At 40.6% G+C, this 27,595-nt stretch overlaps 2 protein-coding genes and 1 pseudogene across 4 annotated transcripts in view; 2 read left to right on the plus strand and 1 right to left on the minus strand.

The window, feature by feature from the left end:
• PREPL (prolyl endopeptidase like) overlaps nt 1-2,667 on the plus strand; it is a 34,879-nt gene extending 32,212 nt beyond the window's left edge. For both annotated transcript variants that reach the window (XM_081100558.1, XM_081100557.1), the window contains one exon: nt 34-2,667. In XM_081100558.1, coding sequence (XP_080956684.1) covers nt 34-123 — 90 coding nt within the window. In that variant the 3' untranslated portion in view covers nt 124-2,667. The remainder of the gene's footprint in view (nt 1-33) is intronic.
• Nucleotides 1-27,595, plus strand: part of LOC308525747 (ferritin light chain-like) — a 1,112,779-nt pseudogene that overhangs the window by 110,815 nt on the left and 974,369 nt on the right. The gene's annotated exons all lie outside the window — the stretch shown is intronic.
• On the minus strand, nt 152-27,124 carry SLC3A1 (solute carrier family 3 member 1). Its single transcript, XM_081100559.1, has 10 exons — nt 25,801-27,124; nt 21,638-21,817; nt 21,338-21,492; nt 19,014-19,139; nt 14,367-14,486; nt 11,938-12,062; nt 9,688-9,883; nt 6,634-6,801; nt 4,789-4,905; nt 152-1,285 (listed from the first exon to the last, which is right to left on the minus strand). Exons 1-10 carry the CDS (start codon nt 26,228-26,230, stop codon nt 845-847), a joined length of 2,058 nt encoding a protein of 685 aa, XP_080956685.1. The 5' UTR covers nt 26,231-27,124; the 3' UTR covers nt 152-844.

A 27,595-nucleotide genomic window follows, 5' to 3' on the forward strand; every position in this document is an offset into this window, starting at 1 on the left:
CTTCCATCTAATCTTTTAATGTGTCTCTTTTAGATTACAGCCCAGATTAAATTCCTGTATGAGGAACTCGGACTTGACAGCACCGGTGTTTTCGAGACTCTTAAGAAATATGTAAAATTCTGAAATTCTGTGGAAATTGGAAACACATGGAAACATTTCCTAGTTTTATTTGCAATTAGGTTAGCAAAAGTGAGTTTTTTTAAGTAAATGAATAGTTTATTAAAATTTGCTTCTCTATCCTAATTTTGTTTAGTGTATATCTCACTTACCCTGTTCTCTCCTTGGTGTATATGCCCCTTACCTAGGAAAATAGATTTCTAATCTCACTCCTCAGGATGTGGAGGGGGGGTGAGGAAGGGTTGGAGGCGGCAGAACGCTGCCCTCTCCCCATCAAAACAGCTTTGTGTTGGTCTGTTTTACTAAAATTTTCTTAGAACAATTTACAAATCAAGGTCCTGCCTCTTTGCTAGTGAACATTTTTAGACACTTTAGTGGTAAGTCATGCTCTAGTTTTTGTGCCTGTATTTTGTGGAATGAGAACATTCTTCACATTAAAATGCATTAGATCTTTGTAATAATCTGGAGTCCTGAGGTCTTCTGATGATCTCTCTTGATGCTATGTCAAGAAGTTAAAAGTTCCTGCATGTGATCATTTTATTTTAAACATTATTCTTTAAAAAACATTTGAGAACCTTTCCTAAAGCAGTTACATTCAAGCCGCAGAAATATCTAAGAATTAATGACTGTCTGTAAAGTTTACCCAGCAGTTTGCTGTACATGAAGTTACCGCAAACGCTGAAAGTAGAACGCAAAGCCAGTGTCTTCACCTTTTCTGCAGAGATGTCTAACACAGGCTGTGCAGGATGTTTAACACACTGGAGTAGCACGCCCGACTGGAAACAAAACATCTGTCTCTTCCATCTGCTTGCTGATGCAGGAAAGTCTTTGTGTTGTATTCAAAGATGAGTCCTTCTCCCTTGCCCAGTGCAATGGCTTGTGTATCAACTTCACTTCCTTTCTTGGTGGAATTGGTACTTAACCTTATTTTCACTTTTGTGGGAATATTTGAAATAATTTCCTTTAGATTTAGCAGTGATGATTCTCCAAAGTTCAGAACCACGAGGAAGACTCTGTCTATGCCATTCATTTCTCTTGTGTACACGACAAAGTGGCTGTCTGTCCTCAAATAGCAAAACCAGCCCCTGCTGAGGAGCAGCTCATTGGCATGCAGCAAACTTAATTCTTGATATAACGTTAATGCTGATCTGGGCTGAGCCTTTTGGACCTATTTTAAAAAAAGTATTAAGATAAATGTTTGATTCTGATTTTTTTAAAATATCTTTAGTATCAAATAAGAAATTTTCCCAAAAATCTTGCTTCAGTTTGCCCCTTAAAATAATTACCATATTGTAAGTAATAATAAGTGGATATGAGTAGTTTATTTAACTACTGATAGAAATTGCAAATGCAGGGTTTCACCTTGTTGCAGTATATACACCATCTTGGCCAGAGTTGAAGTAGAGATCAGATTGGATTCCACTTTAGGAATCCCAAAACAATGCCCATGTCAAAGTTAATGGATACTTAACTTGCCTAAATAAAATTCCCTTCATTCTCTATTGTAACTGGCAGAAAAGCAGCCATGATGGCCATGGACTCAGAACTGCTGGTGCATTCTCTGTTCCATTTCATAGAATTATGGGTAGATTTGCCATAATTTCTGCAGAGATGTATTTCATGCATAGCTAATGAACAGAAAGTTGCAAAGAAGGATGCAAAGAAAATGCTGCCTAAAATAAAAATCAGTATTTTTTTAACCATAAAACATACATAATTTAATGTATTTATTTTTCCTTTAACATTTCAAGCATCTTCTGTTATATAATTCCATTAATGTCATTTTAAAGGCAAAAAACTATTCTATTGAATGGTTATACCATATTTAACCATTCCCTTTCATTTCAGCATTCAAGTTTCTAATATTTTTTCTATATTCATGATGTCCCCCCCACACCCCCAGATTTGGGTCATTTAGGATATAAATATAAGAGAATTACTATGTCAAAGAGTATGGACACTTGATACATTGATACATACTGCCAAATCTTTATCAGAGCTGTTGCCAAATCAGTGATAATGTTCATTTCATTATACCCCTGCCAGCCATGTTGACAGAGGTGGTTTTGGTGATTGTTGTTTGGGCAGGTGCCTAATGTATAGTCTTTAATGAATATCTAATGGATGTTTAAAATACATTTATTCTGTTTACCAGGTACAACAGTATTTATGGTACATGTATATGCTATATGTATATGACCTGTCAAATTACTATTAACATTTTCTATAGCCTTAGATAATGCATGAGAAAGCATAGTTCAGTGCCACTCGCATAAGAAGTGCCCAATAAGTGTTAACTATTCTTTTTGTCTACTTGATTGACCACTTACTAGAAGTATGTTGAAATGTCTCTCTGTAATTGTGGATTTGTCAGTTTCTCTGCATTTCTCACAGTACTTATTTGTTTTATATATTTTGACATTATTGTAGATGCATAGATTCATGATTTGTAGTGGAATGTTCTTTTATCCGTTTTTTAAAATTTGCCTTTATCTCAATGCTTTTCATATTGAATTCTATTTTGTCTGCTATTAAATATTTCACACCTGCTTTTGGTAATTTTACTTTTTTAAATAGGAAATGCATGTATACAGTATAAAACTCAATTATAAGAGTATATGAATATATAAAATAAAAAGGTTTTCTTCAACACCATCCCCAAGCTTCCCAGTCCCTCTCTCAGAGATAGACACTGTTGCTATTTACATATTCTTTCATTTTATGTATCATGAAATAAGCTGTTCTATGCCTATGCAAACATATTATAGACATACTTTTTCCTTCTTACACAAATAGTGGCATGTTACCATTCTGTACTTTTTTTTATTACTCAGTACATGTTAGAGGTGGTCTCATATCAACACAACATAGAATCTCCCTCATTCTTTTTTAAAGTTGCATATTAGTCTATTGTGCAGAATTAACCATAAATGATCCAGCTGATTGTCTACTGATACATTTAAATCATTTCCAAAGTCTTCTGCTATTAAAAACAATGGTTCAGTAGGGATCCTTGACTCTTTGTTGTGTACAAATATTCCTAGATACAGATATCTATAAATGAAATTATTTGGTCAAAAGGTATTATGCATTTTTTCTTTTGATAGCTATAGCTGGGAGGCAAGCTTTCTTTTTGTTAGCATTTGTCCTTGATGTCTGTATTTTCTTTTTTTGTTGTTAAACCTCACGTGAGGATATTTCTCTATTAATTTTTAGAGAGAGTGGAACAGAGGGGGAGAGACAGAGAGAAACATCGATTGGTTCCCTCCCACACACCCCTGACCAAGTCTGGGGATCAAGCTTGCAACCGAGGTACGTGACCTTGACCGGAATCAAAGCCGTGATACTTCAGTCCACAGGTCGACACTTTATTCAAAAAGCCAAACCGGCTAGGGCCAGTGTATTTAGTTGTGTGTCCTTTGGTTTAGCCATGTCTTACGTCAGATTTTGTCTTTAGATTGCTCAAATATAAGAGTTTTTATCTTTTACTAGAGGCCCGATGCACGAAATTTGTGCAAGGGGCTCAGCCCTTGCAGCCCCAACCGGCCTTCACAACCTCGGCCAGCCCCAGCCGGCCCTTGCAGCCCTGGCTTCATCTGGGAAGTCGTTCAGATGGTCATTCCGCCATTTGGTCGATTTGCATATTAGGGTTTTATTATATAGAATATTTGTGGTTACCATATGCTGAGACATAATCCTGTAGCCTAATTTTCTCTTTAACTTATAGACTTTTTTAATTTTCTTCCTTTTTGGCTTTTTATTGGATCAATTGGTTATCTTTATGACATTTTTTCCCTTCTAACATTCTTTGAAATTATACAGTTATAGCTATAGTTACCATTAAGATTGTAATAGCCATTTAAAAATACAATGTTTTATATCTTTTCTATATCTGTGCTGTCCAGTATGGTAGCCACTAGCTACTCAGCACTTGAAATATTGCCAGCATGACACAGGAACTGGGTTTTTTATTTTATTTAATACAGTATTTAGGAAATTTGTTTGCTGAACTTGGCAAATTTGATCACCATTGTTGGCAAAAACCAAATGGTGTGCTAGAACAGCTCCTGTCTGTCAGTGGTGGTTCATGTCTTCAGTTTCTGCAGGTACACGGGCTTCTCTCCAGCCCACATTACAACTTCTTCCTTCTTTTCCTTCCTTTTGAGGGGAGGAAAGAGGGAAGGGTAGCTAGGCTTGCTGATAGACCTTCATAAAATTTCCTTAATATCTCAAAGCTCTTGGTCTTTCCAATGAAGAGTTGTATATTCTGTGTAAGAGTTCAAATGGTACACTTTGTACCAGTTTGTATTTTCACACAAACATGACTTGAAAGCTGTAAGAGAAGTCTATGTGATTGATTTGAAATGTATCAGCCCCTGATTGGTGTAGCCAGTTGGTTGAGCATCCGCTTGTGCACCAACAGGTTGTGGGTTCAGTTACTGGTCAGGGTACATGCCCAGGTTGTGGGCTTGATCCCATGTAGGGGGTGTACAGAAGTAGCCAATCCATGTTTCAATTTCTCACATCGATGTTTTCCTCTTCCTTCCTCTCTCAAAATCAATTTTTAAAAGTTTTAAAAAAAAATAGCAGTTAAGGTTTTAGTATATGTTATTAGTATAGAAACCCATTTCCTGTTTCTGGAATCAGCATAAAATTTTCATTGATACTTACAGCAACATTTACAGTGTAGTAATCTGTACTGGTAGGTAACCAGGTGTGATTGCCTTCAGAAAAACCAGCATTTGAGCTATTGTCCCACTGCATTGGTGACTTTGAGAGAAGGGTATCCTATGTCAAAAGACCATAAAGAGAAAATAGTGATCAGGTTAATTAAATGAAATATAATTTGACCATTATTTACTTAATAATTGCTTAATTTCCTACACTTGAATTCATTAACATTCAGTCTCACACTTTAAATTGGGAAACAGTTCATGGCATCTTGAGTTTGAATAGACTATACTAACAGTACTTTCATACATGTTTACACTCTGCTGCTTTTTCCAAAAATTGAGTAATGGAGAATTTCAAAATGTATTATTACCAACTCATTCTGTGATACAGAGCTGATATGGTGAATTCACGTATGCAGCCATGTGCAAGTGAGTCTAAATTCTACCCTCTCTATCCAGCCTGGTTATTGCACTTAGGAGCGGAAGTAGAAAGTTTCCACTAGGGAAATTGGATCTGATACAATTGAAAGCTAATCATACAAATTACAGGTTCAAGATTATTTACCCAGAACACAAGGAGAGCCATAGCCTCAGACAAAAGCAAAATAAAAACCACCTGCCCAGCCAGTGTAGTTCAATGGTTGACCGTCAACCCATGCATCAAGAGGTCACCAGTTCAGTTCCTGGTCAGGGCACATGCCCTGGTTGCTCGGCTTGATCCCTAGTAGGGGATATGCAGACAGCAACTAATCGATGTTTCTATCCCTTCTCCTTCCCTTCTTTCTAAAATCAATAAAACCATATTTTAAAAAAATAAATAATAAAAACCACCCAAGTCTGAGGCTGTGCGCTACTTTTGTTAAACTAACAGGAAGAGCCCAGTTGGTGTTGCTCAGTGGTTAAGCATCGACCTATGAACCAGGAAGTCAGAGTTCAATTCCCAGTCAGGTCAGGGTTGTGGGGTCCATCCCCAGTAGGGAGTGTGCAGGAGGCAGCCAATCAATGATTGTCTCATCATTGATATTTTTTTCTCTCCCTCTCTCTGAAATCAAAAACAATTTTTTTAAAATGTCAGGAAGAATCTTGTGCTATGGTCAAGTGAGATCTAGCAGTATAGACAAGCACTATAATTAAACTTTCCTAGACATGTAGAGGGTAATGAATAATATTCCAAACTCAAAACTGGTTCTCAAATTTTAGTGTGCCTAAGGATTAGCTGGGCCCTGGCCAGGGAGCTCAGTTGATTAGAGGGTCATCTGGTACACCAACATTGCTGGTTTAATCCCTGGTCAGGGCACATACAAGGACAAATCAATGTCTCTCTCAAATCAATCAATACATACAGATTCCTGGGCTCTACACAAGAAATTCAGTTGTTCAGTTGTGTCATATATATATATGTATATATATATATTCATATATATATAAATTATATATTATATATAAAAATATATATATATAAATTATATAAATACATATATAAATTATATATATATATAAATTATATATTATATATAAAATATATATATATATTTCGGAGGAAGGGAGAGGGGGAGAGAGAAACAATGATGAGAGAGAATCATTGATCAGCTGCCTCCTGCACTCGCCTCCTGGGGATTGAGCCGCATGTGCCCTGACTAAGAATCAAACCATGACCTCCTGGTACATAGGCCAATTATGTGTCTTTTTTAACAAGCTCCCCAGCCTGGAAAGCTAAGAATTCTCACTGTCTCAGAGTAATAAAGGAAAAAGAGTTTTCAGCTGTGAAATAGAAATAGTAAATTATCTGATTTGGCAAAAAATGAGTATATGGTATGGAGCTGGTTAAATTATATTAACTTACGACATTATAGCTTTCGTTGAGATTTGTGGCTAAAATGTTTCCCATTCCTATTTCTTCCCCATAGTAAGTGATGGGAGTTCCAGGAAGTGTGAACACGAGCATGTTCATGATGTTAACATATTCTTTCCCCAGACGAGAAGTCAGCCGGGCATTGTCCGGTCCACCGATCTAAAAGGCATATATTTCTAAGAACACAACTCTATACACAGTTTTCCAGATTTACCATTTCACAAAAAGTTTACCAGGCGAAAGACAAGGTTGTTACCATGGATCCTTGGTATCAGCAAACCTGGATTTCAATCCTAACCCTGCTACTTGCTGCTTAACTGTCCAGTTCACTGTCTTGGCCATTATGATCAACAAAATAATTTACTTCACAGTGATATTGCAAATCTGCTAAGATTCAGGAGGGTGCACATTAGTATTTTTGCACATTTGGATAAGAATATTGACATGAAAAGAAAATGCTTCCCATAGAAAGCAGGACAGGGAAAGAACAGGTGGAAGGGACAAGGGTGGGACAAGAACTTCTGATGTCTGTGACTTGAAGTATTCAAAACTAGTTTTAAATTAAAAGAAATTTACATAGCCATGTGAAAATTTTTTGTAAAGTTTTCTATTTTTACATCTCATATTTCTATGTGAAATGCTCCAATTACATATGTAACATCTAGTCCTTATTCAAGAGTTCCTTTAAATCACCTAACAACTCTTCCATATACCATAACTCACGGTGAAATGGGCCCTGAGAAGCTGCATCATAAATTCATGTCAGGGAATGAGGCAGAACCAGCCTCTGAACTTGCGTCTGAGAATAGGAATTTAGTTGCTACAATTCAAGAAAAGGGAAGTTGCTTTTTTCCTTCAGATGTACTAAAATTATCTTTACAATGATCTTTTATAGGCCACTGTAAAGTATATTTCTACTTTTAAGGACAGAAAATTAGGTCAAATTTTGCCTCCGTTTATTCTTTTCATTAAGAGTATCTGGCAAGGCCGAAACCGGTTTGGCTCAGTGGATAGAGCGTCGGCCTGCGGACCGAAAGGTCCCGGGTTCGATTCCGGTCAAGGGCATGTACCTGGGTTGCGGGCACATCCCCAGTGGGGGATGTGCAGGAGGCAGCTGATCGATGTTTCTCTCTCATCGATGTTTCTAACTATCTATCTCTCTCCCTTCCTCTCTGTAAAAAAATCAATAAAATATATTAAAAAAAAAAAAAAAAAGAGTATCTGGCAAGAAACACTGATTTTCAAGCCTAGAGCACTTTCTTTTTTAGAACTTTTCTACAAATAGTTCACAGCAGTGGACAGAGAACAGGACCTCCCACAGGCTGAGAGGTCCCAGACACCTATGATACCTGAGACTCAGTCTATGAAAAAACAAGTGCTCAAACTACATTATGCAATCTGTGATATGGGGGCACTTCTGGAATGGTGCAGTAAGGACCTCCAAAAATCACATAAAAGGAGAACTGGCAAATCCACTTTCTCAGAACTCAGGTAATTAACTAAAGGCTTGCAAAAATCCAAGAAAAACGGCTAGATCTTGGATCAGTAAGCTTTGTGTCATTTGAACTTGCCCCAATTTCATGCCCCTCTCCTCAGATCTATGATCGCCTTGAAAACCAACAGACTTGTAACTACAGTAGTGGTGGTGGAATAGGTTTAGCATTTGCCAGAAGCTTCACCTCTAGAAGAATGGTCACTGACCTCTCTAGCAGCTGGGACTTTTTTCCTTTACCTGATCATATTCAGAGCCGATTCTGCAAATAGCCCCTTACCCAGGGCATTTGCCAAAAACAACCAGTAGCTGTTGTTTAGCATTACACCTGCCAGGGGTGGTGGTACCAGCTGGGGCTGACCAGAAACTGGCCGAGAAACTTAAAAGGCTGGTGAGTGAGATGTCCATAGGGGCTCTGGCATATTCCTGGAACCTGGAAGGCTACACGATGTACAGGACTGTGCAGATGTCCAAGGAAGACCTGCGACTTACTGTTTCAAGGCATTTAAAGAATCTCCAATCATCAGGTGACCAACAAGCAGAGAAATGGCCACACAACAAAGAAGACAGATTTGGGAGGATTAGTCCAAGAAAGTCACTAAGTAAACAGCATCAAACACTAGGAAGAGAAGTATGTAATTTCCAGAATTTTCACATTACATTTTTTAAAATGCCCAATTTTCAAAACAACAATAAAAAAGAATACAAGAGTGCAAAGAAACAGGAAAGTATGACTCATACATTAGGGGGGGGATGGGGGAGGGAGGAAGCATTCAATAGAAAATGTGGCTGAGAAAACCCAAACATTGCACTTACTGGACAAAGACTTAAATCAACTATGATACATATGTTTCAAGGAGCTAAACTAAATCTAAAGAATTTTTTAAAGTATGATGAATAATACCTCATCAAATAGATACTATCAATAAAGAGAAATAATGAAAAAGAACCAAATAGAAATGTTAGTTGAAAAGTAAAAAAAATGAAAAATTCAGTATAGTGGCTTGACAGATTTGGCCTGGCCGAGGAATCAGCAAGCCTGAAGACAGATCAATTGAGAGTATAGCCTGAGAACCAGAAGGAAAAGAATGAAGACAAATGAAAAGAACCCGGTCAATTATAAACTTTTGAACAATAATAGATACAGAGGCAGAGCTGCTTCAAACAGATTGTCAAACTTCAGCGGGAAGGCCGGGGAGGGTTGGGGGGCAGGAGGTAGGGGGGTAAGAGATCAACTAAAGGACTTGTATGCATGCATATAAGCATAACCAATGGACATAAGACACTGGGGGATAGGGGAGGCTGGGGGACTGTTTAGGGCGGGGGGATAAAATGGACACATATGTAATACCCTTTGTAATACTTTAAGCAATAAAAAAAAAAAAAAAGAAAAGAAAAGAACCCGGTCAGAAGCCGGGGCAAGACTAGCTCAAACAATCACCAAATAAGGGAACGGTGAAGGTCACTAGGGGACAAACATCCTTCATTTTAGAGATAACTTATTCCATAAGCTCACCAGCACCAGATATGCAGAGCTGGGCATGAGAACTTACCATCCAGTTAGGCCATTTTCCTTCTGGTAGATGTTTCATCCAGGATGTGACCACCTCAAACACACTGTTACCAGAAGGACTGTCCAGCCTTGTGAGGTAATCGTTGAAGGGAAAATCTGCTTCTTGGATAAAAGGCAGCCCGTAGTACATCATGGTCCTGTCAATGCTGTCCCCGTAGGCTTCGGTGCCCATGAACCTGTGAGAGTTGGCAGCACACAATGTCTTCAGGCCTGGGAACGTGCTTACATTTGATTAACAAGATGTGGGCGATGAATGCTCACTATTAACCATATTGGGCTGGGACTCACTAGAAAAAGCCAGATGACCAAGAAATAAATGCTGGGTCACCTGGACAGTTTCTCATTGTAATAAACCCAAAGACTAGCCTAATACTAAGGCCATGTCTACGAGTTAAAACATTTAGATCTCAATATTGTTCTTTCTAGTCTAATAAAAACTCAGTCACTTCCAGGAAGACTGGCAATTCTCATTACTCCCCTTAGAATCTTCAGTATATATCTGAATATAAGGTGGTGGGGGGGGTCCCCCTAAAAAAATGCCTTATATTTGAATCCTTGTAAAGTCTCACTTTCGTACCGGGGCACACTCAGTTATTTGCCTGAAATGACCCACACCAATGCTGGCTTTAGCTGTTTGAGGCATTACGTTAATGATCAAGTATATCTGGAACCCAAGTGTTTCAGTTCCCATGCCTTTACTACATGTGTGACCATTACCTGCATGCTCAGAGTCACAGTTTCCTCATCTGTAAAATGGGGATAGTAGCCGAAACTGGTTTGGCTCAGTGGATGGAGCGTCAGCCTGCGGACTGAAGGGTCCTGGGTTCGATTCCGGTCAAGGGCATGTACCTTGGTTGCGGGCATATCCCCAGTGGGAGATGTGCAGGAGGCAGCTGATCGATGTTTCTCTCTCATCGATGTTTCTAACTCTCTATCTCTCTCCCTTCCTCTCTGTAAAAAATCAATAAAATATATTTTTTTAAAAAATAGTAAAAAAAAAAAATTGGGGATAGTAATCAGAGTACCCACTTTAAGGAGAAATTTCTTTAACCCCTTTCCTATTGATTCTATTTAGTGATTACACAAACATAATAAGGGTTAAGTTTATTTTGTTTATTATGTGCTAAGCAGTGTTTTAAATGCTTCATATACATTATCTCATGTAATCTCACAACAGCTTTATAAGGATGTGGCTATCACTTTATATATCCTCATCCAAGGATATGTTTCCATTGATTTTAGAGACAGAGGAAGGGAGAGGGAGTAAGAGAAACATCAATGTGCAAGAGAAACATCAATTGGTTGTCTTCCCTATGTACTTGACCAGAGATCAAACCCACAACCTGGGTATGTGCCCTGACTGGGGAATTAAACCTAACACCTTTTGGTGTATTGGACAACACTGCAACCAATGCAGCCACACCAGCAAGGGCTATTACCTTTTAATTGATGAGAAAACTGAGACTTATGTGTAACTGACCAGTCCAAGGTCACACAGCCTTTATGCAGGAGTCCCTCTCAGGGCTATCTGATTCCAAAGCATGTTCCTAACCATTGTGATCTACTAATGTTTAGTTGAAACATTGGATTCATACTGTACAGGGATACCAACAGGTCAAATAATAATAATGGGTAATAATAATTTAGATAACATTATCTTTTAATTTTCACAAAATTCTTGTGAAATAAGTACTATGGTTAGCATTTTACAAAAGAGGAAACTGAAAATCAGCAAAGTTAAGCAACAAGAGAATATAACAGGCCCCAGCCTAACTGAGTTATAATACACTAGAGGCCTGGTGCACAAATTCATACACCAGTGGGTTCCCTCGGCCTGGCCTGCAGAAATCGGGCCTAAACTGGCTCTCCAACATCCCCCGAGGGGTCCCAGATTGCAAGATGACACACCCCGGATGTGTCATCACCCGGATGACACACCCCGGAATCGGACTCCCTCCTCTCTGGTTCCTAGTGCGTCGCCCGAGAACCGCAGCTGCCAAGTCACTGCAGCTCAGCAGCTCCTGCATTTGGGCATCTGCCCCCCTGGTGGTCAGTGCACATCATAGCTACTGGTCAGACAGTCGAACAGTCAGACAATCACTTAGGCTTTTATATATATAGATTGTAATTACACAAGTTTGTTCAACTATAACTTGAACCTCCTGAGAATGCCTGGATGTAAAGGATAAACTGCTGCACCAGGAAGTAATGAAGCACTTCCTATTGTTACCTGTATCTCCCAGGCTCCCTGCTGTGTTGGTCCATTGTCTGCCGGAAGCTCCGGACAATGTCGTGCATTCCCACCTGCGTGGTGGTGAAGTCATGGTACAGCTCTGCGTAGTGTGTGACTGTGTCCTTTGAAAATAGGACAGCACAGTTACCATCATTTCCCATGTCCAATAATGTGAATGCAGACTGTCTCTAGCACTTCCAATGCTCAAAGGGTTTTGTGGGTAAAGAATATTTATGACTATTAGTATTTCACTTGATACTTAAATTATTAACTATAAATCTAATAAATTCTACTTAACATCTAAACATTGGTAACAAATTATTTAACAAAATCCTCCTCTGGAACATTTAATTGTCCTAAATGCTCCAGACTTTTTAAAGACAAAGAAAGCAAATTATCTGAATGATTATAGAGTTCATTTTTATACCTATACATTATCTGCTCACAAAGTGTTAATAGCATGCATTTAAACTTGTTAGGATTTTTACCACTTCTAGCCTTTTTTTTTTAACTGTTATAGTCTCCAGGTTTTCAGAAATTTTTCCTGGTACATATTCCATGCCTTCCCAAGGTTAAATAGTCTAGAATCCAAAGAGAAGTTTATATCTAACACAAGCCGAGGCCGTAGGTCCTGGGATGGACGTGGACAGCCAGGATAATCTAAACCTGAGTTGCCATCCATTCAGTGGACCCTTTTTTTGAAAATAGGTGAACTTCCAGGTGAATTTTTTGTAATCTCAGGTCTCTTCCTGAAATTACATAATCTTTAAATTTTTCTTGGATAGCACACAAATCCCATTGTTTTGATCATTTGTCAAGACTGGCAAGGTATGCCTTTCCTATGACATCTCATCATTAATTAGCAAGATTATTTTGAGATTTCTTCTTCAAGGATAAGTGCTTCTCTTTGGAACCACCAGCTACCTTATCACCTTTTCCCCCTTTCTTATTGAAAGTCACATGCAAAAAAAAAAGAGACAATCATAACCTTCAGTTCATGATGTGCTATCATAATTAGCCCATGCACAGCCAACTTCTCTTTAGTTAATTGGTTTGTTTTAATGAAGTTATGGTACACATACATTTAGGACAAAAGCTTGATAATAAACTTGATATCCATATGAATTTCACTTGCTTAATTTTATAAAAAGGACATCATGCTATCTATGTATGATAATTTTAGATATGTTTTCTATTGCTAAGATTCACCTGTATCGCTATGTGTCACTGTAATTCATATATTTTGACATTCCATTGTGTAAATATACAAATCCATTATTCTGAAATGCATTCCAGGACTACTGTCTACTTGGCCTTGAAAACGGAGTGACTGTAGAGTGGTGGTCAACCAGAGGAAGAGAGTGGCATGTGATTAGTATCTCTCATCAGTGACGGGGGAGGGGGGCCCTGGAGGTTGAGAACCACAGGTGTGGCACCATAAAGAGCCCAGATTCTGTAGTGAGATAGGCTTGGTTGTAACTCCATTTACCACCTCTCATCCCCGATAAGTGCATTTCTCTAAGATTTGCTACATGGGGATCATGAAACCACTCTCATAAGATATTCCTAAGTAAACAGCACACAGCATACAATAGACCAGGGGTGGGACTCTTTTTTTTTTTCCAGCCAAGGGCCATTTGGATATTTATAACATCGCTCACGGTCCATATAAAATTATTAAGTTAAAAATTAACCTGCTCTGCCGAAACCGGTTTGGCTCAGTGGATAAAGCATCGGCCTGCAGACTGAAAGGTCCCAGGTTCGATTCCGGTCAAGGGCATGTACCTCGGTTGTGGGCACATCCCCGGTGGGGGATGTGCAGGAGGCAGCTGATCGATGTTTCTCTCTCATCGATGTTTCTGACTCTCTATATCTCTCCCTTCCTCTCTGTAAAAAAATCAATAAAATATATTTTTTAAAAAAAATTAACCTGCTCTATTTGGTCAAACATTTAATTACCTCACCCCTAATGCCTTGGCAAGGCCAGGCCAAATGATTTTGTGGGCCTTAAACGGCCCTCAGGCCGGACATCCCCCACCCCTGCAATAGACTCTCAGCAAGTGTTAGTGCTCTATCCTTCCACCTGTGTGCTCTTTAATGAGCACAAAAGCACCTGGGGAACTTGAGTGAGATGACAAAACTACAGTGAGTAGTGGTGGCCCTTGGTAGAGTCCACATTGTTCACGCCCTGAGGACCCTTGTCACAGAAGGACTCCTCACAGGGTCCCTGGCTCCTGAGCGAACCAGGGGAAGGAACATCAGGTCATATGCATTTGAAACTCCTCTGGGTTCGCTAAAGAAAATGATTTAAAGCACTTCCTACAGAACAGAACGCATCTCTGGTAACTGGGGTCTCACTCTAAAAAAGTAAAAACACTCATGACATTTTCAGAAAAGGGGAAAAAACAGCTAAGGCAATACTTTACCGGGACTTGTGTCTTATTCACTTGGATCTCATCTCTCAGATGTTTTGCTTCTAGAAGAAACTTAACAGCCTCGAAACTGAAGCCATCGACACCCTTTGAGAGCCAGAACTGTATAATTTCCTAAAACAAAGAAACAAAATACTTGGTTACATTAAAGACATTATCACAATGTTTAATAAAGATTTTGTCTGTTAATAAAGCAGCCATCTCCTCACCCAAAACATGCACAGCTACTCATAGTATATTTTTATCTATTTAGTATAGTAGTGTCTCAGTAGAAGATGATTGTGGACTGTTAGTGGACAGCATGACCCAGTCGTGGAGGGCAGAGACTGACTTGACGTGGCCTGTACTGGAGCAGTTTGGAGGATGAGGCCCTTGGAAAGCAGAGGGCCTAGTTCTCAGCTCCCCCTCCCACCCTGAGGCATCCCCCCACAGCCTGGCCTACTCCAGCACTGGCCACAGCTACCCTTCTGCGAAGGGACCCTGGCTCATCCCTTGCTGAATGGAAGGTTTCATATTTAAGCAGAACCACTTGTGATTCAAAGTATTATAGTTAAGTAGCCAACTTTCACCTGCTGAGCCTTAGAACCCTAATGAGGACCAGCCCAACAATCACTGTTTTGAAGCAGCGGTCACCAACCTTTCGGACCTCATGGGCCACAAGTCCGAGGACCACCGGTTGGCGACCGCTGCTGAAGTGTTTCTTGTACCTACAAGTGACTATGGAATCTCTCGGGTGCTGAAATTCAAGGGGCTCCAAGGTGTCTATTGGCTAAATGGAAGGGTTCATACTGCTGAGGTCAATTCCCTTAAGGTGACATTTTTGAAAACTTGAAAAATTTTTCAAAGCTATGCAGGCTCGGCTGCTGACAATCCTTAGTGTGGACACAATTGACCCAAAAAGCTGGTACTACCCAGTGGAATTTTTCTTTGAACACAAAACCCACAAATTTGTTCCTCCTAGTATCTTTACTTCTTACCAAATTTATTCATTCAATAAGTATTTGAGCCCTGGCCGGTTTGGCTCAGTGGATAGAGCGTTGGCCCAAGGACTAAAGCTGTCCCAGGGTTCGATTCTGGCCAAGGGCACGTACCTCAGTTGCAGACTCAATCCTGGTCAGGGCTCGTATTGATGTGTCTCTCTCACATCAATGTTTTTATCACCCTCTCTTCCCTCCCCTGCCCCCTCCCTTCCACTCTCTAAAAATCAATGGAAAAAATATCCTTGAGTGAGGATTTAAAAAGTAATAAGTATTTGAGTTACAACTCTGGGCCAGGCACTTAGCCAAGCTCTGGAACTACAACCATGAGCAAAATACAACCAACAGGATTCTATTTTTAGAATCCCCAACTAGACAATCAACTTGTAATGCAAAAAAATATTTAAATCAAAGCCAGGATAAAGCTTTCAAGGAGAGGAACAAGGTAATACAAGAGGGTGAAATAGTAAGATTTGCCCAGGAATCAGCACTGCAGGATGACAAGAAGTGAGGGCAAATGGTTAGAGACGGAGCTAGAGAAGCCAACAGCTATTGAGGCACCTCATTTGTAGAACAGGATCTAGGTCGCTTTAGGGCCCGAGCTTAAAGACCCCTCACTTGTACAAGCCCCTTCTTCCCACGGTCTTTTCTCCTTCTAAATAAACACGCATTTCTCTGCACCTAATTGTACAGTCTTTTTATTTTAAAGAAGATCCCAAATTTGTAGAAACTTCAGACTCCACACAACCGGGACCCACCTCCAGGTGGCGCTGTTCCTCACAAGAGGGAACAATGACAGGATCAGGGTCGGGGTGAAGCACAAATAGCTATAATTCAGCCAAGCAAGCAGCCCCTGACAAAAATGTGGAAACCATTAAACACCAAAATGCTGTAAACGTGAAGCTTTTGAGCACTGATTTCCTGGAATAAAGCGGCTAGTGGGTCCTTATCCACTTAGGGTTTCTCAGCCTCATTAACTATTGGCCCAACATTAAAGCATGAGAAACGTGTGCACCAAGAAAGGTTTATGGCCTTGGCAGGGGTTTTCACTTTAGTCCAGTAAGAGATAATATCATTGTTTGATGAAGCAAAACTGCAAAACCTGAATGTTGATTTTTTAAGTCTTTCTGAATGCTGAGGTTTTCACTCAGATAATCCAAAATTTGCTCTTGAAAAAGATTGGCTTCATGCTATTTATGCTCTTGACCAGGTGAGAAGGGAGCACCAGGTTTTAATCACTAACCCTCTTTTACTCCAAGTAAGCTCTCCCTGGGTGCTGGGTATGGAAATGGGAACAGAGCCTGGTTCTGCCAGGACCGGATGACCCATGTAGGTGCCACAGGACTCTGGGGATAGTACACTGTGTCCCCGATTCTTGTCTAACTCCCATGACATCACACAGTCCTGGTTTCCTACCAGGCACTTGTTCATTCTTTTCTCCTTAAGCAACTCACTGCTCTGAGTAAAAAAGGAATTATTGCAGCATTATTGATATCTAAATTCACAAAACCTTGAGCCAAACCTTTCCTTTTAAGATGACCAACATTACTGGGTTTACCTAAAAAGCCAGGTTTGGGCAAGAGAAGCTCTGCTCTTACATGTGATGATCTCTAAGAATTCCTTTTGATAATGACATAAACCCCAGGTCATCCATCGTAAGAAGGAATGAGAAAGTCTAGGATATACAGAGAGAAAACTATATTCTCTGATTATAGGCAACGGGGGGAGGAAAAACTAACCACAGTGCTGCTCAGAAGTCTTGGTAAAATTCTTTGCTAAGTCCTCTAGGAGCCAGGAATAGAGGAAGGATCCCGAGATCTGGAATATGAGCTAACATCAAGCTACCGTCCCATCTCCCTCACCGCCCAACTGCAAGAGTTAGGGCATCAGCATGACCTCATTAAACCTTAAATAAAATAAAACCCACCTGCAGGGTGTCTGTGAGGTAAATGAGGTATTCCTGCTAGCGTCAATTGACATTTTGGTCTTTAAATTTCCTGAACTCTCTGCCATGTTTGGCACTGCTGACTAACCTCGTTTTCTACAAATACATCCCTTCGCTGCAGGACGCCCCTGCTCCTGGCTTGTCAGTCCTTATCTGTCTACTCAACAGGCCTTTAGAGCTCCTCGGGGTTCCATCTAACACCTTCTCTTCATTTCACTTCACAACAGTATTTACCCATGTATCTATCCATTTATTGATTATTTAACAAGTACTTATATAATAAAGAATACATTGTCCAATGTGCGCTAACAAAGGTTAACCCCTTTAGTCCCCAAACAACCCTGTGAGGTATGTACTATTATCATTCCTATTTTACCAACGAGGGAGCTGAGGCACAGGGAGATGGGATACCTTGGCCAAGGTCATACAGTAAGTGGTGGCACCAGAACGGGAACCTATGGCACACTTACCGATTCACCCACTTCACTCTCCAGGCCTCCGTTCTCTCGTTTATCAAATAAGAGATTGACGTTTACTCTGACATTTATTTATTTTTTTATTATTGGAAGGTCCACCAACACCTGGCCCTCATTCCCACATAACAACAACCAGCTCAAGCTAAGTAGCAATTGACCCCCTGCTCATCACAGCCAGCCTAGCTCTCTCCCTGATATTAGCTGTCTGACCTCTGCAGGCATTATCCATCCGTCAACAAATCCCAAAGTTCTATCTCTAGACCAGACATTTCCCTGAGCTCCTTGACCTAACAGTTGGATGTCTCTCAGAGAGAGCGCCAACTCTACATAACTAAGACAGCCCCCTCCACTTCCTGTGTCTCCCATCTCAGGAAATGGCACCATCACCCAGTCAGCATGCAAATCCCAAATCTGGGAGTCACACCGGACTCCTCTCCAAGTTCTGATGATTCCTCTGCAAACCCACGCCACCTCATGGGTCCAAAGCCCAGCATTTCTTCCCTGATTACTGTACCACCCTCTTTCCTGGCCTCTCTCTGCCTCCAAACCTGCTCTACTCCAACCTCTTCTCCAAACTCAGATTGATTTTTCAAAATGCAAATCAAATATTATTTTTCTGTCTAAGACCTTTTACACCCAAAGCCTTACCACAACCTTCAATGCCGCTCCGACCTAGTCCTTCTCTGGTCTTGTTGAATCAAGCTCCTGCTCCAAACGCCATGTCCCAGCCATATTGGAAAACTCCTGACACTTCTAATGTGCCATTCTCCATGCTTTCTCTCTGCTTGGAACACTCCCACCCATGCCTCGAAACCTGCTCATTTGTACTCACCCATTAGTTATCATTGCTTCATCTGGAAAACCTTCCCTGATCTCTCCTATTCCATGACTGGACACCCAGGCCAGGTGCCTTCCCTGTGCACTCCTACTTCCCACTGCATGGTGACTCAGCACCTTCATTGTAATTGCCTGCTTGTCTACCACCCCTTTAGGCACAGGGGCAACTCAGAGCTCAGGTGGGTACCAGGTGTTTCTTCCTCCCTCCCATATCAATTATTTTGGGTTAAAAGAAGGAAGGCGCCACTAACATATCTGAGAGTCTATGTTTGCATCTGACTGACTCCTTAATCCCAGAATTTAATGACACAACTTTCCCCGCACAGTTATTGTTCAACATAAAGTGTATCAAATAACCACTTAAGCACCACCTCCTAGAGAAGTCTGAGTAGGTGTCTGTACTCACTTTTATTTCTTCTTGAACATCAGGATTGCGGAAATTTAAATCAGGTTGCTCTTTTGTAAACTGGTGAAAATAACATTGGTTTCGTACATCGTCAAAGTGCCAACTGGAATTTCCATATACACTTAGCTAGCAAACAGAAAATAGCAAATCAGTTACTTGGTATCATTCATATGATAGTAGTGCCCATAAAAAAAACATGATAATTACCATTCCTGACCCTCATCCCAGGCTGAGTGTACAAATCCCTAGAGTTTTCCTTAGAATCTGGGGAGAGGATTAGGCAAATTAATTCCTAAAATGCCACCACTCGCCTAATGTCCCCAAACGTGGTCGCAATGTGTTGCAAAATCCTTCTGTTTTCCAATGTTGTCCAGATGTTCTCTTTAGCATGAAATGAACAAATGTCCCAAGGCAGAGCCCTGAGGACTTCTCACATGTAAGCACCCTTGGAGTAGACTGAGAAGGGGTGGTGGGACATGTAGGAGAGTCAACTAGGGGAGCCATGGCATGGAGCCGAGGTGTGAGCGTTTCCAGAAAGAGGGGATCAGTACAGTGCCAAATACTGCATGCGTTGGTTTTTTTTTTTTTTGTATTAGTTGGAAGACCTAGTAACAGTGGGTCCACACTTCTATAGTAACAACTGGCTGCTGCCTTTTGAGGAAACATACCCTTGCCAGCTCACCTCATGGCCCACTAGACACAAACCAGGATAAGACATTTACAGTATATACAACCAAGAAAAAAAAATCGGTATCCGGAATACAAGAACTATACAAATCCATTTCAGAGGGACCAGCAATTCAACAAAAAAAATGGGGGTTGGGGGATAGGGAAGCCATAAACAGGTGTTTCACGAAACGGAAGCTCAAATGAATAAATACGTGAAAAGATATTCAACATTATTAGTAATTAGATAAATCATCATTAGCAATTAGATAACTGTAAAATTAAGACTTCGATGTGTTACCAATTTATGTTCACTTGGTAAAAATTACAAAGTCTGGCAGTACGAGCAATTAATGAAAATATGTATTTTTTATGCTGTTGGAAGGGATATAAATTGGTACAACCACATCGATAATCAATCTGGCATTATCTGTGCAGAGTTAAGCATGTGGTATCCTGCCCCCAGTAACTGCACTCCGAGGCATTTGCCTTCAGGAAGCTCATTCACATGTGCCCCAGGAGAAATAGATTAACGAGAATGTCTACAGTGGCATCATTAATAGTAAAAACAACCAAAACAGTCCAACTTTCCATTAGCTAAAGAGTAGGTAAGCAGCCCAGTTGGCGTGGCTCAGTGGTTGAGCATCGACCTATGAACCAGGCGATCACAGTTCGATTCCTGGTCTGGGTACATGTCCGGGTTTTGAGTTCAATCCTCAGTGTGGGACATGCAGGAGGCAGCCAATCAATGATTCTCTCTCATCATTGATGTTTCTATCCCTCCCTCCCTCTCTGAAATTAATTAAAATATATATATATATATATATATATATATATATATATATATATAGAGAGAGAGAGAGAGAGAGAGAGAGAGAGAGAGAGAGAGAGAGAAGGTAAGTAAATCATAGAATATTTACACAGTGAAATTGTATGAACCATACATACCAAAACTACATGAATGAATACGGAGAACAATGAGGGGGAAAAGGCCAGGGCGGGCTTCCTGGATTTTTATTTGTAAATCTGGTAACCTCTGTTGCAAAAGAAGTGATTATTAAGAGGGTGGGAGTGAGGGCGGGCAGGTTTGCTGGCTACTGTTCTCTGTTTGAACAGTAGAGTTTACTGCTGAGAGTGATAAGATAGGGAGAATGCAATTAGGATGTTTGCAGAGGAGGGAGGGTATTGATCTGTTGGACTTCCCAAAGAAACTGGATGGCTCACTTCAGGTGGGGACAATGAGTGTGTGCTACTTCCAAAGGCAAAGGTTCTGAGAAAGAAAAGTGGACAGTTGGGTTCATTTATGGCTAGAGTTTGTTGGATGGGAAGGCAAAATGTCAGAAAGGCGAGGGGTTCTGGAGCGTAGCAAGACACTTATGAAACTAATGAATGGGGCCTGGTATCTAAGTGGGACAAAGTGAGAAGTGAGGGAAGGAGGGAAGGAAAGGCTAATAGAGAGTAGCTCTACAATGAAATCAGAAATCCAAATGACATTGGGAGGCTTGGGCACCTTATTTTTATTTCTTTGGGAAACTTTCCCCTTCTCATACACTATACCCATTAATTTTTTTTTTCTTTAAAAGGGCTTTATAAATATGCAGTTTAATCCCTGAAGATCTGATCATTTTTATTTTATTATCAGGCAAGCTGGTACTTACCCAGTTGTTGGGTGGTGTGGTTATGCCATTTTCATGGGAACAGTTGTGCCAGATATAATAATCAGCATATTTCCCTGTCCGGGTACGACTCCATTGAAACCAAGCATGTTTATCACTGGTGTGGTTTGGTATGAAATCGATGATTAATTTTAAACCTAATGAATGAAAATGTTTCAAATGTTAGGTAACGATTATATTAGAATAATACATGACAGGTAAGGAAAAAACGCTTTACGTAAGCATTTAGAGAAATGCTTTTTTCAAACCCCACCCCTCTGACCCAATGTCCATTTGGTTTACCTCTATCATGTATGGCTGCAACCAGATTCTCAAAATCTTTCATTGTTCCAAAAATGGGATCGATTTCTCGGAAATCTACAATACCGTGTCGGAAATCTTTAAGGGATGATTTATAAAATGAGGTAATCCAAATAGTTTTTATATTTAAAGTTGTGATATAGTCCAGTTTATCTTGAATACCTAAAAAATAAAAAAATCAAGTCCATGAAAAATAAGTAAATGAAGTTTGGTTTTTTTGGTTGAAGGATTAAAAATAAAGAAATATGCTTAAAATCAAAATATGTATATTGAGACAGAATTTGAATTTGAGTGAAAATTCAAATAGCAAGGTTTAGTTCTACAAACAACAGCAAATTAGTCTTCTAGCAATAACCTTTACCTTTAACATAGCTACAATAACATAAAATCTGTCTGTGGCTTGTTCATTTTACACATTTAAAACCAAGATACAGTACTGTTCATTCATTTTACACATGGTTTTTGAGCACCTGATCTAGGCCCCATGCTGGGCTAAGAGCCAAGGAACAGAGAAGAATAACACATGGCCCCTTAGGGTCCCTTAGTCTAAGTTGCGCTGTCCAGTCTGAGAGCCTCTTGCCACCTGTGGCTATTGAGCGTTTGAATGTGACTAAGTCTGAATTGAGTTGTGCTGTAAATAGAAAACACACTGGATTTTGAAAACCTACTATGAAAAGAAAGAATGTCAAAAATCTCAATATTTTTATTGTGATTATATGTTGAAATATTAACCAAAGTACATTATTAGAATTAATTCACCTGATTTTTAAAAATTATTTTGATGTGGCTCCTAGCAAATGTAAAATTACATATGTAATTCTATTTCCTCTGGACAGTGCTGAAGACGAGAATGTATGTACACAGACGGGAATTCTAGGCTTGGCTGAGAAGAGGTGCGGGAACGAAACGCTTTGTACTTGGAACCTTGTAGGGTAATTAGCAGATAGTGTGGTGGGTTTTTGTGTGTGTTTGTTTGCTTGCTTCTAATTCAGAGTTTTAAATGTAGACGCAGGAGTTGTCTAGTATTCAATCTCCAGTAACTTTTAGTGGGACCCCTAGAAGCCTCCACAGTCAGAGCCTGTCAGTGTTGCACAGCAGGCCAGAGATCACTGTGCCCCAAACAGTCACCTGCCTCTGGCATGGGGCTCTTCCCCTGTCACAGGCTGCCCATTTTTGTCCTTGTTGTGCCTCAGTTCCCCTATATGGGTGGCTCTGAGACCTCACCCTGTGTCAACAGGCAGCAAAAGGATTTTGATTTAAGTCAGGGCAACAGCATGATATATCTTAAGAATGGGCACAAAGGAACAAGATGATAAAAACCATGGGCTGGCCCAGCCGGGTGTAGCTCAGTGGTAGAGCGTCGACCTAGGAACCAAGAGGTCACCGGTTCAATTCCCAGTCAGGGCATATGCCCAGGTTGCGGGCTCAATCCCCAGTGGGGGGGGGGGGGTGTGCAGGAGGCAGCCAATCAATCTTTCTCTCTCATCATTGATGTTTCTCTCTCTCTCCCTCTCCTTTCCTCTCTGAAATCAATAAAAATATATTAAAAACAAAACAAACAAAAAAACCATAGGCTGGACAGACACAAAGCAGAAGTAAAAAAGGGATCCCAGATTCTCACTCTAGCCTAGGCGACAGAAGGCAATCACCAAAACTAAACTGAAACCTACAATGGTTTCTTCAAATAATAACAAAAGTCCCTCAGCCTCAAGGACCAATACCTATTGATTACAGGAAGCAGCCAGCTCTTCAAGAAAAAGTTATTGGAAACAACTAATGTAAGAGATGAATGGGGTATACAGGTATCCCCCACTTTTTGAAAGTCCCATGGCTCTACTGTGCTTTAAAAACAAAAAAACAACAACAACAAAAAAAACGTACATTAATACCTGTTTTTGCTAACTGAACGAAATCGAAGAGGATTTTCACTTTCAAGAAAAAAGGTGAAAAGCGAAAAAAAGCGTGTTTAGCATTTGTTTTTGCAGCAGCTGTTACAGAGGCGGTGGTACCCAGAGTAGCCAAGAATGGCCCTACGAAGCTCCTTCCAGGGAACTATGCTCAGCATCTCAGCATCAAGCCCCATAGCCTTGAACTGTGTCTGAGCATCTGCATTTTATCCCTATTTTGTGCATCTGTTAGCAAGATGTGCCCTATATATCATACTTTTCCCTGCTTTTACTCTATGTTACTGTTATTTTAGATTTTATGTGTTACTTGGTATGATTTGATAGGTTATGTTTGGGTCTGGGGATGCTCAACAATTTTCCCATATAAATTCATGGTGATTGCTTATTCGCCTCTGCCCATTCAGCTTATAAAAGGCTTCACAGGAATGCTTTACTTCTGCATGGGCGTGGTGGGGGAAAGGACCCTGTCTAGAAGACAGTTACAGAGGGAGAACCAGGAAGTGGGGCATGTATCTTTGGGTTTATGAATTTAGGTCTATTTTGCCAAAAACTGTCACTTTTGCTAAGCACATACTACATAAAAGGCAGCAGGTGCTAGGGCCATTGGGGGTCTGGTGGCGTGGAGGGAGTGGAAGGGATCGCCCAGCCCATGACAAGGCAGTGTGGGAAGGTGCCATAAACAAAGTCCAAAGCACAGTAGCAGCTCTGGGAGGGAGGGCAGCATGCTGATGAGGAAGGATTAGAGGGAGAAATAAACATGAATGCAGGAAATGGGTCTGAACTGCATCTTGAAGGACTAACAGTACTTCAATTAGTGAAGATATAGGAAGATTTTTAAAAAGAGAGAAAATGAACCCCCTGGCAATGGGCAAGGAGACACCTGATTGGTGGTGTTGCTCTTATATCAGTCAGGGGCAAAGAAGATGTACAGTCCTTAGTTCATCCTAGCTTGATGCCTGTGTCGGTGGCCAGAGCTGTTTCATGCCTGAGGCACATAAAATTTAAAAAATTAAAAAATTAAAAAAATAAAAAATAAATAAATAAAAGAGAGAGAAAATGATATGAGTGCAAAAGAAAAGTTGGAGATTTTTAGTTTATTTGTATTATTTTAAGGTTAGATTAAGCTCATTCCTACTCCCCACATTCAATTAACCATTCTGTTTTCCAATCTTTAAACCAAATATCACTATAAAAAACAACCATATTAGTTTCTTTCTTTCTTTTTTTTTAATTGATTTAAGAGAGAGAGAAAGAGAGAGAGACAGGAAGGGAGAGAAACATCAATCTTTTGTTCCACCTGTTTATGCATTCATTGATTGCTGCTTGTATGTGCCCTGACCAGGAATCACACCCACAACCTTAGTGTATTGGGACGATGCTCTAACCAATTGAGCTACGAGGCCAGGGCCAGTTTATTTATTTCTCACTGCCGCCATTAACTAGGGTGACCATATCAACAGATTTCCCCAGAACAGTTCCAGTTTATACCTGTTGTCTGGCATAATTTTACATTTTTACCCTGATTTAAACAATGAATAAGGACCTTCTACACTTAACTCACTAGGAGATTATCAGTGTAACTTTAAAATATAATTGTTACTTCTACTTTATTTTTAATATAGACATTGTTTTAAATAACCTTTAATTCAAGTAATGACCAGCACACTGCTATGCCTTTTTTCCTTTCCTTCATTTCTCAGCATTTATGCTTTAAAGTCTCAGCCTACACTTTTTAATGACATCACAATATTTTGCTGAAATATTACCTACATTTTATTCGCTAATAAGAAACTCTGGGCCAGACTGCTCACCTAGCCACTACATGTGATAGCAAAGAAATTCCAAGCTGCCACCGTGAGATGATCGGCTGTAAAGTTCATAGAAGCAGGACCCTTTCAGGAGGGCCCCTGCTGCATGTAAGAAGTCAGAGCTGATGACCAACCAAGCATATGTACTTAGTGAGAAGGAAATGAAACAACTTTTCTGGGGCGGGGGTGCTCGAAGGCCTCCAAGTAGTCTTCCATCCTACGGGAAGAATCTCTGTTTTTTGCTGAATGGCTTTCAAAAACATCATAAACAGGGTGTGACCAGTCCTACTGGAATGTGCTTACCATACAACCCGGACATAATTCGGTTTCAAGGACAGAGAATGCCACAATCCCCCGCCCCGCCCCCGCCCCCGCCCCCCATCCTGGCCCCACCCAACACCCCAACATCCCCCCCCCCCCCCCCCCGCACCTTTAAGATCTCCGTTCCCATCCTGGTCGCTGTCCTTGAAAGATCTGGGGTAGATCTGGTACATGGGTCCTGCCTGCCACCAGTCGAGGCACTTGGGAGAGACGGCGATCATGGCTATGGTGCCCGCCGTGAGCACCAGCACGGCAGCCACGGTGAGCCAGAAGAGGACCTCGCGGGGCACCCGGTACCGGGCCTGGCCTGAGAAGTGGAACAGCACCTCCTTGGGCATCCCGGCGTAGGGCTGGATGTCCTTGAAGTCGAGCTCCCGGGGGTCAAGGATAGGCAAGGAGCAGAGCTGTGGCCTGTCCGTTGGGCTGCCTGGATCCGGGTCCTTTTCCAGGATGTCTTCATTTTGGACAAACCCATTGTTTGTTCGGCATCCCTTCGCATCCATTCCAATAGAGTCTCTCTGGCTTTTCTTCTCAGCCATGTCTCACTGCCTTACCCCTGACAAGTGCCTTCCTGCAGTAACAAAGGTGGATTACTGAAATGCTTGGTCACGTTAATGAGCTTGTGTGGTTTATAAATAAACCTGGCGGGACAAAGTCCAGCCAAGGAAGAAAGGGTAAAGATAAAGGTTGTTTTAGAAAACCCTCTTTACACCTGTGGGGCTGATGTAGCTTCAGTCCCTGCCCTGAGGGGCTGAGATCTGGATTAGGACAGGGGTATGGAGGAGAGGAAAGTGGAAAAAGTGGTGGGGTTCCATTGCTGTTTAAGATGTGACTTGGCTGTACACCAATGTTAACCGCAGCACTACTCCCAACAGTCAGAGGGTAGAAACAAGCCAAGTGTCCATCAATGGATGAATAAACACAGTATGATATAAGCACACATGGGATATTATTCACCCTTAAAAACCAAGGACGTTCTGACACATGTTACAACATGAAGGGATCTTGAAAACTAAGTGAAATAAGCCAGACACAAAAGGACAGATATTGTATGATCCCCACTTATATGAGGTACGGAGACAAATTTATTGAGGCAGAGTAGGAGGGTAGTTACTGGAGGTGGAGAGTGGTGATGGTAGCACAACAGTGTAAATGGACTTAATGCCACTCAATTTTACATTTTAAAATGGTTAAAGTGGCCAAAGCCGGTTTGGCTCAGCGGATAGAGCGTCGGCCTGCGGACTGAAGGGTCCCAGGTTCGATTCCGGTCAGGGGCATGTACCTGGGTTGCGGGCACTTCCCCTGTGGGGTATGTGCAGGAGGCGGCTGATTGATGTTTCTCTCTCATCGATGTTTCTAACTCTCTATCTCTCTCCCTTCCTCTCTGTAAAAAATCAATAAAATATATTTAAAAAAAAAAATGGTTAAAGTGATTCATTTTACGTATATTTTACCACAATAAAAAAAGCTTTAGATTTTTTTTTCTTTTTAGCTAGGTATGAGAAAAAGAAACGATACTGAATTTTACAAGGGGAAACAGGCTTTTCTTTATTTTTTGTTTTGAAGCTCTGGTCCTACAAATCCTGGAGACAGGAAATAACATCTCTTTGTTACTGATGCTAATTTTATTTTATCTCAGTTCAAGCTAATCCTACAAATACCCATAAATACCTATAAACAGTTCAACCCAGGTACCTTCAATCTTGTTTCCTTTTTCAGAAAAGGAAATCACTGCTCATTCTTGGAATCACTTTCTGAAGGGAGGTGGGGGTGGGGTGGGGAGGATTCTATATATTGCAAGTTCAAGTGCTTTACAATAGGTAAACAGTTTCTTTTTTAAAAAAGTATGTTTTTTATTTCAAAGAGAGGAAGGGAGAGGGAGAGAGAGATAGAAACATCAATGA

This window comes from Myotis nattereri (assembly GCF_964212035.1).
Source record: "Myotis nattereri genome assembly, chromosome: 10".
NCBI lineage: Eukaryota > Metazoa > Chordata > Mammalia > Chiroptera > Vespertilionidae > Myotis > Myotis nattereri.